The sequence below is a fragment of the Anopheles arabiensis genome, chromosome 2, assembly GCF_016920715.1.
Source record: "Anopheles arabiensis isolate DONGOLA chromosome 2, AaraD3, whole genome shotgun sequence".
NCBI lineage: Eukaryota > Metazoa > Arthropoda > Insecta > Diptera > Culicidae > Anopheles > Anopheles arabiensis.
In genome coordinates this window covers 95634499-95650666 of record NC_053517.1, presented here as the reverse complement: position 1 = coordinate 95650666, position 16168 = coordinate 95634499, and the positions used below count along the sequence as shown (strand labels likewise).

Genomic DNA, 16168 nt, shown 5'->3' with positions numbered 1-16168 from the left:
GGTTGGAGTTTAGGGAGGAGAAGAAGAAGAAAGAAAAATTGTAATTAGAAATTGAGTTATGCAGTGTTGATAGGCCTTATAAAATACGTTCTAATATGCTAGGCTCTAATTTATTGCTTTACAAGAAAAAAAGGGAGGATACAAGTTGGTGTACGCGGACGATGAGAACATTTTTCGACACGTCTTGGGCGCTGGGGATGGATTGCTGCAGGAGTGTCGGTGTGTCTGGGAAAATATAATTGGATGAGAATATTTACGGCGTCGCCGGGAGCACCGCAATAATGCCATTCAATGGGAACGATGTTGTAGGTGTAATTATAGCAGATTGCTCAATTATTCTTTAGGTAGAAAATAGCTACAACAGATTCATATCAACTCTAGTATTTAACGTTTTAAAACATATAAATTGAATTGAAAACGATTGCAAAACTTTTCACATTTCGCCAGAGACACTTATTACTTCACCGTACAACGCCATCTACCGGAAAATAATACAACCAATTTTGGTACCTCGACTTTATGTTTTACACTGCAAAAGTCTACAATTACATTTTCAATTCACAACTATCTCCAATCTTGTAGCAACCCTACAAAAAAGCACATTTTACGTGCCGACAAAGAAACACGTTGTTCCGATTGGTTGGGGAGTTTTTTTTTTTTTTTTGATATTCCAACCCAAACCACTGAAGCCCTAAGGTTATGAAAGCACGATTGGATTGCTTTTTGTCATCCGTACATTAACCGTACAGCGTGCAGCATGCGCTACAGCATAAGAAAAACAGCACAGAATTATAAAGAAGCAAAACTGCTTTGCGTTGGCAAAAATGGCATCGAAATGGGACGGCGTACGGTACACGGTTCAACACCGCTGCTGCTGTGTCTCGATCGCAACGGCTCCTACCAATGTCCCACCGGTTGTTGCAATAAAATCAATGTGAATGTGTCTTTTAATTGAATTCTTGATCGCAGCCGAAACTGAACTGATGCGAAATCGGTTCGTTCGCTGTCGTGGCGGTGGGCGCCGGCGGTGCGACTAATTTGTGTCTCTGGTGGCATGTATTACCGAGCTGCAAGGGGGAACGATGTTTCATTCGCGCGCAAAAACGCCGGTCCTAAATATTGTACGACGCTGTGTCTCTGCTAACCGAATTATCGGTACTGCACCGAATGGAATACGACTTGGGTCGTACTCGAGCCCAGGCTTACGAGGTGCTTTTCTTCCCATTTCTTCTCGACTACCACCATAGACCCCGAAAAATGTTCTCATCTTCCTGCACGCTATTACATTTTGCACTGCTTATATTTAGTACTGCTAAAGGTTCGATGGTTTCTGGACTTTTTTCTTTTTGAAAGGTAATATCATATATGTATAAAACTGTAGGCACACCATTGGGAGGGTTCAACTTTGGTGTGTTGGTTTTTAAAATAGAAGTGAGTACAAGAAGTGATATCAGTTATCGTAGGATTCAATATTCACACGGTGATTTTGATGCTAAGGTGTCTTGGTGTGTGTGTGTGTGTGTGTGTGAGTTTAGAAATTGGTTTTTAAGAATAACAGAAAAGTCACTGCTGTTAGAAGGAATTAGAGCTGCTTACAGTAGTTTCTTTTTAAGTTAAGTGTGTTGGTTTGTTTTTAAAATACCAATTTTGTGTACTAAAAGAAGTTTTCAATTACACCAATTGTTCTCTACAGAATGCTCTTGCTTATCTTACACTATCACTAGTTAGTTGTGAGGAGGTTGTTTTTCGAAAATGTACAAAAAACGAATGATTTGTTGTTTTGGGGAAGGCGTGATTTACACTAATATAAACCATCAGCAAATAGTTGCTATTGTTGCTGTATTTTTTGTGAGTGCACAATTGCGTGTGTGTGTGTATGTTGCTATGTGATATGAGCTAATACGAGTGTGAAGATGTGTTTGTGTGTAGGTATGTGTGTGGGTGTGTGTGTTTGAGGCAGGTTTTTATGGTGTGAAAGTTTGACTACAACGGCTAGCAAAACAAACATGGCACATTTCTTCTGCGTGTGAACAAGGGCAGGAGTTGCAGCAGCAGCAGCAGCATGGAAGAGTAGTAGTTGCAAACAGAAGACAACAAAAGCAAACAACACTCACACAGAGACACATATTTACACATATACAGGTACACATAGAATAGTGTTAAAAGACACAACAACAGACAAAGAGAGCAATAGGGAGATAGACAGTGAGAGAGCGATTGAGGAGTGAGTAAAGAAACGGTACCACACTCAAAACACGAAAAAAGAAAAACAGAGAAGCAAAAAGGATAGTGTAGCTAACGCATGGCGCCAGTGCATTTTTGCTGGCACAAAAGATACCCGGGAAATCGCGAAGGACGCAAACGGTTGCAGTTTTTTTGTTGGTATTTTTCTATGAGCAGCAATGGCAAGAGTGCACAAACAAAAGGGGCCACCTGTTTTGACCATCTGTGCGCGCTTGGTCGCAGTGCTCGTGGAGCGGGTGGAACGATTTGTTTGCGCAGCCACTTATAATCGAGTTTTAGAGAGTTCACAAGCGCCACAGCATAATTGAGTGTGGAGAAGATGGAGTAGCGCGCGGTCGGGTCAGTCGAAATCTGTCAGTGAATTATCCAAACACCCAGACCCTCTCTGGTCCGGTGGAATGTGTTTATGTACAAATGTTATCTTGATGTCGGTGGTTCCTTCTTTTAACTGGAACAGCTCTGCTACACATTTACAACATGCAACGGGGCAAAACACTGTGTGGTGGAAACGGAAAAGTTCGAGCCGGTTGAGGTGTGGTAATAAAAATTAGAAAAGTTCACAGCATAGCACACGCATCACGCACATAAAATGTTTGCCGTTGGGTAAACATTCGCACAAGCAGTTTGCACAAGTTTTGCACGGCACAGACAAAACAACGCGAACACAAAACAAGAACGACATTAACACCAAGTCGCTCGACAACGAAGAAACTCGCGAGGAGATGTTAAAAAAAAACCCCTAGAAAATAATATTGAAGTAGTTGAGGGATTTATTTTTAAACACTTTCTACCCAACATGCCAAGGAAAGAACGCTACGGTGTAGATAGTTTTCCATTCCTGGGCAAGAATCTAACCGCAAGGACAAGGAACGAAACAGGAGACGAACCCACTTCCGGACTGGCGAGAACAAAAATAACACCGAAGAGCACGTCCAGTCAATTCCGCCGGCACTTAGCTGGTTGCCGCCCTTTCTGCTTCCTCCCCTCGCCGGTCGACCGCTCGAACACGGGTATTTCCTTTCGGTTGCTTCGTGCTCGGGGTAAAGGATACTGAGTAAATTGAATTAAAACGACACGCGGCCCTGGCAGTTCGTTTTCGTCCCAGCCAAGAACCGGTCCCCGGGGGGTTCGTTGGGGTGGATTTTGATTGCGCCAACGAACCGGCCGGTATTATGCACATTTCACCGTTTTTTAACGACCACTACTACCTTCCCAGCCCACCAGCCGGCCAGGTTGCATGCGGTGCGGTTGTATGCTGTTGTATGTGGTGAACATCCGGTTTGCCAGCGTGATAGAATGATCTTATACTTTATTCTTGTGACCCGCAGGTCCGCAAGCGTCGTTGCGTAGGTTGGGTTGCTTCGTAAGTCGACCGTTGTGTGTGTGAGTAAAGTGAATATTACTGTACGATGGTTACAGCACTTCGTGGAGTGTTGTGCGAAGGTAAGAAATTGGACTTCGGGCACGTCTTGACGGTTGTTTTTCTTTGCGAATCAAGAAGCGTATTGCGTAAGTGTGGTGACTGAAATGTGACTGATTTGCTAAATAAATATGTTTTCGAGGCTGTAGATTGAAACTGGTCGTGAAAAGCGGCCAAAAGGTTAAGTTTACTGAGTCATGAGCGGTTTGCAGCAGGGATGTAAACCGTGTCATTTAAATAAATCACAATCTGACTGACCGTTTAACATTGTTTGACTCCTGATGTAATCAGGAACAGTACTCAAGACTTCACTCACTCGTAAAAATGTTTCGTTGAGGCAACAAATGTTGAACCTTTCATAATCTTTTATCAATGAAGCTGACCTTTATAGGTAAAGAAATGTTTGATTTATCATAATAACCACAGTAAAAGTTTATGGATAAAATGTGTTAAAACGTTACAGATGTATAATACATCCAAAGCTTTGGCTTTGTACCTTAAGTTTCACGACAAAAAAACAATCACAAAATCTTGCCCAAATTGGCAATGATTTGCAACATTTAAATTCAATTCTCTGGGGTATGTTTTGAGACATTTTTACGGGCTTTTAAATGAAGCTGAGGTCTTGTAGAAATCGTTTTTCTTTATTAAGCGCGTTTCGATGACTGTGCTTGGTAAGAAAAATCAAAGTTAAAAAGCACAGATGTTACTTAAAAGCGTTTTTATGCGTGATTCAGAGTATTGGTGTATGCAGAACTTGAGAAATGAGACTTTTTGTGGTCCTTTGACGCTTGAAAAAAAAGATAAAAGCTATAATTTTTGCATTGAGGTTATGAGAAGCTCATAAGATGAGCCTACTATCGAAACGTTTCATTGAAAATTATTTCATTACTGTTTGGAATAAAGATAAGCACCAAATTTTAAAACACTTTTATAACTTTGCACAAGTTTTCTTCCTTAGTCATGAACAATGGTCACGCTCTCCCATGTTTTTGGGGTTGAAAAATATTGAATTACGAGCCGAATCAGTCGACATTGCACAATAATTTGCTAAAACTTGTTTAATTGTAGTTTGTTTTTGTCTTTTTTGTATGTTTACGCTTATTGGTCTTAAGAACTGGAGAGAACACGAAATGAATGCAATGCCTGCGGTAATTCCAATTTCCACTAGTTTGAAATGTCATCTTGGTGAATCTCGTGGGAGAAAAAAAAAACACTTCCAACCTTAGCTAAGCTTACAACTACTTCGAACTGTTCCCTTTTTGGTGTGTTGCTGCTTCTAGCCGACAAACTTCGCGACAAACGTGGTTAGCACAATTTGTTTAGGGACGGAAAACCCCCTCCTACAATGCATACGCGTAGTGAGGACGACTTCCCTCTACCCCCCGCTTCCAGTCCGTGCCGTTATTTACGCGCAGTGGTGGCTTGTTGGGGACACTGCCCCGCCGTACCCTACCTGGAAGATGGCTGCTGCCGGACGCTGCAACGGTGGCGGCCGCCGCAGCAGCAATCGCCGTCGAGGCCGACCTACCGCGAAACAGTGCCTCGAACGGGGTCCTGAACCGCACGATCCGGTACCGGTGCGGTTGCTCCTGCCGGTCCGCCCTGTCCAGCGGCTGTGGCGCAATCTCATCGCCAGCTGCTACCGGGAACGAAGAGGAAATTCGATCAATTATCGGTATCGGCCCCCGGTACGGTCGGTTTACCGGTGTTGGTGCGGTGGTGATGGTGGTGGTAGTGGTGGTGATGGTGTTGTTGTTCGCTGCAAACGGTCTCGATTTAGTCACAGGGATGTGTGTATGTGTATTTTGAGATTGAGAAGTGTTTTATGTGCCAGTTTTGGCCGACCTGACCCACGGCAACGTGCAAGTGAAATTAGACACCATATCCTGTGTGTTGGAGTGTTTGAGGATGGTCGCGCAGAAGAGTCGCGAACGGTGAATGGTTTTTTTTTTTTTTGCACTACCAAGTTACCAACCTTCCCACAAGGGAAGCGCTACTCTGCCCCTTAACACTAGCCCGGAAAGCTTTTCTACTTCTACTCAAAGTCATGAACGATGGTGAATGATACTGTGTGTGTGTTCCCTTCCCTTCTAAAAACAAACTGCAATACTGTGGATACTCTGTAGATTGACGTGGATGAGAGCGAACACATGAGCGATGTGAAGGTGTGTCGAGTGTTTACGTTAAGCCCGTCCCCCAAAGCTTCCCCAACGTTGATGGACTCCCAGGAGCGTTTCGGTTTTTCATTCGATTTTGGCAGCGTGGCTGAAACACCCATGCTGGGTAGGTATCGATTTTTGATGTCTAGAAGTTGAGCAATTCCTTGCGGGATGAAGCTAAAGCGGAACACGTTACCGTTCCATCACAGCGCTGCGTCGCGCAATCCAATCCATCTATCGGATTCCGTTTTGTAAATCACGTTTTGGGTTGCGCCAGCAAAATCGGCTCCGTGAAATAGAACCCAACATGAGGGACATGGGAGAGAGATATAGCAGGGGTGTGTGTGCTTTCCCGGCAAGCCGTAACCGACTTTACCCCCTCCCGCAAACGTTCACGTACCGATTCGAACACGGCACACGACTTTCAGCGTCCGTTGAAGGGGGGTTTTTTTTTTGGTTCTTCCTAGGGACCAAAATTGCTTATTTAGCAGCGGGTGGTAAACCCTTTTTCGGGTTCGATCGGAGAAATGGTTAACGATGCCGGATGCGCACCAGGGCAGGATGAAGACGTTTGCCCCCCGCGTTCTAGCTGAAGCTGCACGTTTCTCGCAACGAGAAAAGAGCGAGTTTGACAGGAAGTTTTTGAGGAAGGAAGGTACGAAGCGAGCGATTGCCATTGTTTCATCGCAAAACAAGGTAAACAATGGGGGGGGGGGGGCGATTTGGTTAATTTCATCGACTGCTGCAGCCTCCGGTTGCCCGAATTCTAATAATCTATTAAGATCTTTGCTAGCCGATAGGCGGCACTAAACGGCACCAAAAATGGGTTTCGTTTTGGGAAACTTCCGCAGCGACAAACCAGAGCCCAGCGGCGCACGAACGCAGAATTTTCAACATCAGCTGGCCACGAATTGGTTGATGTGTTTTTGGGAAGAAACTGTTTGCGGGGAAGGAATGCTTTAAGCTTTTGCAGCACTTGAGCATTGTTGAAGATCTTCACTTTGGAAAGGTTCGGCGGGACTTCCGACGCGAAACTGTTCCTATTTGCATCGAAATTGGGGACTCCTCCTTCTGCGAAGCCGTTGCTTTGCCAGCGGGATTCTATTGATTTAGGATCATCAAACATTACACGCTCTCGATGGTGGACTTTTTGGGAAGGATCAGCAAAAACCCCGTGCAAACAAAGAGCAATGCTGAGCGTTTTGGTGTAGAAATCGATGCAAACGACACATGAAGTGGTGATCGATTCCGAGCAGAAAGGGAATTCGATGCAGTATCTAAATTTCCCATCTAAGTCGTTTCCAGGCAAAAGCGTCCAATAACTGCTGACAGTATGCTTGACATAAATCAACCATTCAATCCCCTTAATATGGACCACATTTCATTAGCTGTTGAGCAAGCAAGCAAATCTTCAAGATTCTTCCCAGGCCCCCCCTTCCCAAAAGCTCAACCCTTTTGATGATGTGTGGCATCGTCCGCTGCCTTGACCTTTTTCGGCGACAAGATTATGGCACTTGCGGCTAGACGTTAGGGTTTAATCTCCCCTTACCGTGACATGGCTTTCCCCAGACCCAGGCTTTCATTAGCTCCTATCCCTAATCGGATCCCAAGATGCCGGTGGTTGACGGCGTCCACACATACCACATGCCGACGATGAAGATGGCGGAACTTTAGCAACACATTTACCGAGGATATGCGCTGGCATTGGCAGGAGTTGGGGAGGTGCAAGAGAGAGAGAGAGAGAGAGAGTAATAGAGAGAAAATTATGGAGCCGAGCTGAGCACTAAATTAGCTAAAGCTGCAAGAGATTGCAAGAATGTGCCGAAGGTTTAGTGGAGTGTGTTGCCGGAGGTGCGTTAAGATCTCTCAAGTATTTTGGAGCATCATCTTTCAGATTTTGGATTTGTCTCATTTCAGGGTTTGTCCTTTCCCGGGTTACCCACCCTTTGCTTTACACGCATGCAGACGAAGCTGTGAACTTTTCCAATTTAATGACTCACACCGAACTGGATGCTCGTTTTTGTTTGCGCCAAAACGGGAAAGCCTAAAGCAAACGCAGACACGGGCGAAACCATCTCTCAAGCAAGTGCGCGCGTGCATATATAAGTTGTGCGGTGTGAAATGACGTGAAATGAAACGCTGCTTAACACTCCTGCCGACCTCCTTAAGCGGCCTTAACTCCGAAGGCAAGGGCGTCATTCACGCTCTTCCTAAATCCCACGCAAACCTGCAAGCGTACAACGTACATGCATGTAGCGCTAAGAGGGCGCACACAGGAGATGCGTTACCAGATGCCGGCACTAATTAAGTTGCCCGTTAGGACTGGGAGGGAGTGGGGGGGGGGCATTTTGTTTCGGGATTAGAAATAGCTTAAGCTTGCATACTTCCGAAAGGTACTACGGCGAGAAAAGCTACGGCAATTGCATTCTAAGGGGTTTGCTTGCTACAGTGTTAGTGGCTGTGCAAATAGGGCAAATCGAGCGCTAGAGACAGGTGAAGCAAAAATCGCCGAAAAAAGATAGAGTGAGCAAGAGAGAAGAAAGAGTTCCTCACAAACGGTCATGTCAATGTGATTGGTAGAGCGATGAGTCTGCGGCGCATTGTTTGTACAACTTTGCAATGAAGCAAAAATCAAAGAAATAAAAGTATTTCACAAGACAGTGGCATGAGGGGGCAATGTGCAGTGCGCGTTATTAATAGTAGAACAGTTTAATGTTTTCGTTTGTTTACTATTTGCGATTTTATATTGCATTTAAGAGAGAGAGAGAGCGTATATATAGACAAAACTAACGCGAGTAACAAAGAAAGGGGTTGTTGCAAAAGAGACAGAGAGAGATAGTGAGAACGAGAGAGAGAGGAGTGTCTCTAGTAGTGATCAGTGTGATAGTGATAGAGCAGGTAGATTAAGAGCGAGTAGTAGGTACGATTGAGGATATTGCTTGTATAAGTTTTTTGCTTGTTGGTTTTTTTGAAGAAAAAAGTAAATAAATAAAAAAAGCTTGAGTACTGGCTGATAATTACGCACTGTTTGTGCTAATTAGATGGTAACTCATCGAGTCAATGGTTGGTTGTGTGAAAAATGATAATTGTCTGTTAGTATGCTGCTGGACGAGCAGCTCTTTCTGCAGCTGCCCGCAGAGTAGGATCGGCAGGGCGGACGCACCGCCGAACCTGAGCATTGTGGGCACGTGGGCCTCGGCTGCGTCCACTGCAGCAGAGGAGGTAGTGGCAGAAGAAGTAGTAGTAGTAGTAGTAGTGGTAGCATTAACAGTAGTAGTAGTAGTAGTAGTAGCGGTAGCTCTAGTTGTAACAGCGGCAACAGCAGCGGCAGCAGCAGCATTAGTAGTAGTAGTAGTACTTTTGGTTGCATGTTTATGATTAATACTAGTATTGTCATTGAGAAACATATTACTGTTAAGGGCGACGGTGGTGTGCGGGGCGCTCTCGTGTCCGCTGCCGCGCCGCTGCACGGCCGAGGAGAAGATGCCGCTGACGAAGCTGCTGCGTCGGGAGGAGGATGGGCCGCCGCCGCCGCCGCCAAAGTGGCCACCACCGCCACCGCCGGTCGACAGGAAGGAGCGGCCAGCAACGATCGGCAGATCGTTACCGGTGGCCACCAGCGGCCCAGCGCCAGCCGGAATCGAGGACACCGAGGCCAGCTCAAGCCCGGCTGTTGCGTTCCACCCGAACGGTGGGGCAGTAGTAAAGCAGCAGCAGCAGCAGTAGCAGCAGCATCATGTTGCATTTACAGGAGACAGAAGTGCATTTGGGAGGATTTCGTATGCGTGTGTGTACGTGTATCAGAAAAAGGTTTGGTGCAGTGGAAGAAGAAGAAGGTTATTTTACGGGTTTGAGCGCCACGAGCGCGTGGCACGGTTTTAATGTTTTCGGTTTTGTAGTAATGGTGGTAGTAGTAGCGGCCACAGTTGTGGTTGTGTTTAAGGAAAAAACAGTAATTGTTTAATTTTCAATTTACCATTGTACAGCACACAGGTGGCGACAGGGCGAAGAAGAAAAATAAAAGAAACAAACGGAATAAATCAGAACTGGATGCACTTTCCACAGCGGGCGCGCTGTACTGGACTGAGTAAGGGTGGTAGTGGTGGTGGTGAGTTGGTGGGTGAATGATGACTGTTTTGCGCTGTTTTGATTTACGACAGGAGGGAGCGGTGTGCTGTGTGCTGTGACTGGGAATGAGGCTGAGGGACAGTTTGGGGTGTTAGTTGCTGCAAAAGAGTGGTGCGGGGTTCAGGCAGAGTCCCCCTTCAACGAGCTGGCCCAAAACAAAACCAAGACGTGGGGTTTTTTCTCTTCCGTGGCGTCGCACCAGTCCACCGGTACTAGATTGGACAGGAGACCACATTTGAGCCTGGGGGGAGGAAATGTTCAAGGAAAAAAGGAAAGCACTCGGGAAAGCCGGCTGCGTCGGGTGTGGGAAATGTCTTGGCTTGACCTGACCACCGTAGCCGACGGCTTTTGCGATGAAAAACGGACTACGTGATCTCAAAACTTGAAGCAAAAAGCACACACACACAAAATGGAACACGCCCAATCCTGTAGGCCATACACAATGAGACCCGACGCACAGAGTTTGGCCGGCGTGCTCGAGGAACAAAAGGACGAAGATAATTAGGGGGCGGCTCATTCATAGGATGTTGTTTGCAGGGGCCCTGGGCGCTTTTGCCTAGCCGGGTAAGTGAAAAACGGTAGCAACAGCCCACGCGGTCGGTGCGCTCTGTGTTCTGTGCTGGCGAGGTCACGTTTAAGAGGCACATTATCTTCGAGTCGAGTCGTCGAGGGCGAAACGAAATGAGAAAAAAGAAACATGAGAACGAATGTGTAAAGGGAGCAAAAACGCAAAACAGAAAAACGAACCCTAAGAACCGGAAGCGTAAATAATAATACCCAGTTTTTCTGCTTTCGCTGCTACCGAGCGGGTAGTTTTGCTACCTACCCCCAGCTAGAGCTTTGGTAGTTTTGCTGGGAATTATTTACTTCACGGGAGCTGTTAGTTGCATTACTTGTGTATGTTAAGTTTTCCATTCACTAAAAACTGAACGAAAAAGCATAAAGAAAATGCCTTGTTATTCCACCTTACAACTATATCGCTTGTACCTGATGGCTAGCAGTGGAAACGACGATTTTATGGGGAAAGTGAAGCCATTGCTGGTAAAATGTTCGCTACCAACAATCAAAACGGTTGTAAATATTTTATATTAAGCTTGAGTAGTGGTTTGAACTTTTTTTTTATTTTTGATTATTATTCAATTTATGCAATGTTCTTACTTTATTTAGCGTTGCAGCGTTGTAGCTCTTTAAATACAGTAACATTTAGCTCAATTCTATGTAATGAAATCTGATACACAGTACGATACAGTAGTAAAAAGATTGTAGCAAACAACATTAACGCAAAGACAATGTAAAACACTGTGGACTAGCTGCTTTTACTCGAACGTCTTGAAAATGCTGAAAGCAATCTTCAACACTTTATATTGGCAAAAAATCAACAACGAAACAGTTTTATTATAACAATCACAATAAACGTGCGACACTGAGCTGTTTGAAAAAACAAAGAAAAATCTATCAAAAAACAATACACAATATAACATGAAACTGGAGGAAAAGGTTCAACCTGAACAAACGAAAACAACACAAACACGGTTTGAACGATGAAAATCTTATAAACAGCAAGAGTAAATAAGATAAAAAGATTTAAAGTGAAATGAATTGTTTGAAAAGTTGCAATAATGATATGGAAGAGGTAGAAAAAAACATCATTCAAGTTCAAATATCAGTGCGAAAAAAATGTAATTAAAAAAACGTTAACAATAAAAACACATACATATAAACGAAGCAAACGATTATAAAAATAAAAAAAGACAATAAGCTAAACATAAAAGTACACAAGCGAATGTAAAAGGCTTGGCTTTAATCCATTTAGCTCCGAAACAACTAGCTTAAAAACGGCGAGTAACGATGAAATAACAGTACAACCAAGGAACAGTTAACGAAAAAACAGATCAAACTATTCATCTCAGGAGGACATAACAGGACATGTGGTGGTGGTGGTGGTGGTGGTAGGATCGAGAGTAGGAATGAAGTAGTGTGTGGCTGTGTGTTTGGGTTTTATTTTTGTGTTATGAGTGATCTGATCTGTGTAAAAGCTCTTCATTGAAACCTTCCCCGATCGGAGGCTTTTCGGACAGCAGAGAATGCGAATGATGAATACAGGAACGGGGAAAGGAAGCCATGTGGAAAAGAGGGGGGTTGAGATGGCATATAATAATTTCGATTTTTTGTTTTGTTTTGACACTAGGCTGTATGACATAAAATTAGCACGTGAACTCACCATCGGAATTTTTCTTGGACAGTGCCGTTTCCGCCACCGAGTCTTCGCTGAGACTTGGGTTCATGGGTCTACCATTGTTGGTCACTTCTGCGCGTGAATAGCGGGTTGCGAAGCGGGTTTTCCATGTTGAGGGGGTGTTTGAGGGGGATTTTTTTATTTGGTATGTGTGTGAGTGTGTGTTGTTTATGTTCACACCACCCCACCCAATCCATCGACGGGTGCGCAAAAGCGGGTTTGGTTTTGAGTCGAGTTTAATAGGAGCATTTTTTTGTTTGTTTATAATTTGCGTGTGCGTGTGTTTTTTATTTTTATTTTTCGTTACACATTTTAAGTTCCCCGCAGTATGGCGTTCCGTGGCCATGGTTGCAGCAGTCGTTGGGCGTGTGCGGTAGGGTGTGTGGTATAAAATACAATGTTGTGATAAAAAAAGGTCGAAAAGCCACGCACGCCATAAACGCGATGATTCATTGGTTAAGAGTTGTTTCGTTTGTACACATGTGGTTGTTTTGTTTGTTTTGTATTATTTCACCAACACGTTTTGTTTAAAAAGATAATAATTTTAGAGTGTATTGTAATACGAAGCAATGTTGTTCCATTTTTGCGTTCAAAATAAAAGAAACACAAGTTGTCGTTGAACCAGTTTGTCATGTGTCGGTGTGGCAGTGATAGAGAAAGAGAGAACGCGCATTAAGAAGAGTATGGAAAAACGGAACAAACAAAAAACAGTCAAACAAAACCCCGAGAAAAATACCCCAGCGCAGCGAGCGAGTGATAAGAAAAGAGAGAAAAAGAGAGAAAGAGAGAGAGAGAAAGAGAAATAGATGAAAATGAAGGTAAAAATTCCCTTGCCTGTTTTTGGAGGCTACTGTTTTGTTTTTTTTCCGTTCTGAAAGAATGTTTTTTTTTGCTTTTATTTGCTTTTTTATGTAGATAATGTAGTTTGTAGCGGAACAGTGATCACTACTCTACGAATACAAGGGAATTTAAGCTTCAGAGTGATCTGGCTGCTACGAGAGAGAGAGAGAGAGTAAGTGAGTGCGAACGAATAAAGGTGACAAAACAAGAAGGTGAACAAATGCTGCGGTACGAAACACGTGATGGGAACAGTGGTGCATTTTTAAGTCGGTGCACACGGCTTTTTGCTACATGCAGTTTGCACTGAAGGTGAGACGACAATAATAACAAACTTAAGTCATGTGTATGTATGTGGAAATGAAGCTTGGAGTGTATTTGGACGTACAAATATAAGTTTTTTTCTTCATGTAAATAATATCCCATATCAGACATCTGTATGACAGAACCATGTGTGACGTAAATTAAAGATAAGAAGGAACATAACATAATCAGAAAAGATTGAGTGAGATCTTAAAAAAAAACGCTCTGCTGGGGTGCACATTTTCAAAACAGCAACAGCTTTTCAGCAAATAGCGTTTAAAAATATTTAAAAAAAGATATTCACAAAAAAACACACACAGAAAAGCTTTCAAAGCTTAGAAAAATAAATGAAAACGCAAGAAAAGCAAAATCTCTTTACTGTAGCGTAGGCTTATTTGTTCAAAACGTGGAAAAGCATAAGAGATAGGAAGAAAACTGTAAGACAAAAAAAAATATGTGCGAAGGAAGACGCAGAGCTTTTGGCCAAAATGGTCAGGTGCGCACTGGATTGATGGTTTTCAATAGGTTTGCTCCCCTATTTTATAATGTAATTAATGTGTGAAAATGATCTACATTAGTTGCAGTGTGTAGATGAGTTATGCCCTGCCATATAAGTTCTTAACTTTAGAACGGAGCTTTAATCAGAACCGTTCTGAATTACTTTATCCCTTTATCGCTTAACATCATCCACTCCAGAGAGTTTAAAATAGCAAAGCTCCGGATAAGTTAGTGAGAGGTGTTATGATTGCTTTCGTTATCAATTAAATTCTCAAAACGAGATTGTAAAAGCATGATGAAAGATGAACCTTAGGATGAGTGAATGAAAATGAATGAATGAATTAAAAATCCCAGACCATAAATTGTTCTAAAACAAATAATGAATGTGAGTTAAACCCCTGATTAAGTCCCACAAAACGTAAGCCATAATGAAAGATAAAAAAATATAAGAAAATAAAATACAACACAGAAAGACCATTGGCACATATACACACATACAGAAACTTACGTTCTAAATGGGAGCACAATAATAAATGGGATGGCAAACATTCAGGTGTGGTAGGATGGCGAACGGAGGGCGGCGGGTGAAGAATTTCTGAGGTTTTGAAGGTTCTGGCACAAGGTACGAGAAAAAAAGAGGAGGGGGAGGGGTGACCATTTTGCACTTACCCAGATTTTCCGATGAAGCATTGATGTCGGTCACGCGAGGACATCGGCCCGTCCGGCCACTTCCGCCGCTCGGGGGCTTCGGGTTGCCGGGGGAGTGCAGCGATTGGCTCTTGTGCCGCCGGATCGTGGGCAGCCGGGCCACGAACGATGCGTTGTGCTTGAAGCTAGATGACGCCCGCCTAATAAGTGATTTATGATTCAGTCCATTGCTATCGGCACTATACGGGTGTGGTAGTAGGGTTTGTGTGGCATTTTGTATGTTTATTTGGTGTGAGTGTTTGTGTGGATTTGTGCGTACGTGCGGAGTGTGTTTGTGGAAGTAGATTGGGGGTAACATTTTTGGTCATGGGTTTTCAGTAGGACGATATAAAAAAAAAGGTTGCACGCGCGCATGTGTGTGTGTGTGTTTATGTTTGGTAAAAGGTTATATATCGTGTGACAAAACCATTTAATGGATTGACATTTGATCCACACAAAAACACGCATCGGTCGTAACGCCAACCCGCCCGGAGTTACGGCAATGTTACGAGCGATGGCGAATGGAGTCAAAATAATTCCAAGAATGGGAATATTAAAACAAAGAAACAATCAACATCAAACAGAAACAAAACAAAGGCACACACACATATAGAGAAAGAGCGAGAGAAAGAGAGAGAGAGATTTTGGAGGAGTAATGGCCATACATCGAACAAGAACAGGAGCAGGCAAACAGGGCAGGCAAAAAGGCATCGAAAGGCAACGTATTATAGAAGGGGCGTTTGAGACACGGCAGCATTTAGCGGATGCACCAAGTAAGCCACATACACAACAAGCCACACAAAAAAAACACGCCATCGCATTAAAAGGACCGTTGCGTAGCGTATCGAAATAAATGCATTTTCGAAAATTGATTCCAATTGGATTATACAGTGCAGCGGGATTGCGCAAAGCATTAAAATGCAACGAAAATAGAAAGTCGAATAAATTGAACAGTTTTCGTTTAACAATGGGTTTTGGAAGGTGCATGATAGCAAAAATAAATGAAAATAAAATACACACGCACACAATGAAACCGGAAGCCGCCCGTACATGCGTTGTGCATAAGTGTATGGTAATCATTCGCCAGATGATGGCGTATGATAAAAAAAAGTAATGAAAATAAAACCACCGTCATGTGAATTTCCGCCGCGCATATTGATGAGTGCCGATGGTGGTTGATGACAGCCAGTGGTGGTGGTGATGATGATGACGATGATGGTGAGAAGTAAAAACAGGATCGCGTGATGAGTTTTCCGGTGGTTCGCCCCCATGGATGGAACGGATTTTTAGTTTGTTGCAATCGTCATTTTGTCCAGGTGTTGGAGAGACATCGACCAATCGTTGCCATCGTTTTTATTTGTTGTTGTTGCATTGCCCGCGGACGAAAACGGACACATTCATTTTCCAAATACATCCAACACGCACCATTGTAACACGGTCCAGGATGACATTACACGGCGTCGTGTTTCCGGACGTGGCACGTTGGCATGTGAATGGCGGGCGGAAGTGACCCCAGCATCGATTTGTTGTGTTCGCACCGGTGATGTGATGGATGTGCGATTGCAAAGCAACCGAAAAAGGGTGCAGCAAACGATTATGATGATGTGTGGGCATGAGTGTGCGCATATGAGCCGTGCGTGTTTTTGCATGAGA

The 16168-nt window shown here is 43.7% G+C and overlaps 1 protein-coding gene across 3 annotated transcripts in view; it reads right to left on the bottom strand.

Annotated features, from left to right (window-relative positions):
• LOC120894057 (potassium voltage-gated channel subfamily KQT member 1) overlaps positions 1-16168 on the bottom strand; it is a 242049-nt gene that overhangs the window by 45054 nt on the left and 180827 nt on the right. The window contains exons 16-19 of one of the 3 annotated variants that reach the window (XM_040296406.1): positions 14498-14676; positions 12176-12262; positions 9239-9496; positions 5121-5306 (exon numbers count right to left, since the gene is read on the bottom strand). In XM_040296406.1, the coding sequence (XP_040152340.1) occupies positions 5121-5306; positions 9239-9496; positions 12176-12262; positions 14498-14676 (710 nt within the window). The remainder of the gene's footprint in view (positions 1-5120; positions 5307-9238; positions 9497-12175; positions 12263-14497; positions 14677-16168) is intronic. The other 2 variants (XM_040296407.1, XM_040296408.1) reach the window with 2 other exon arrangements.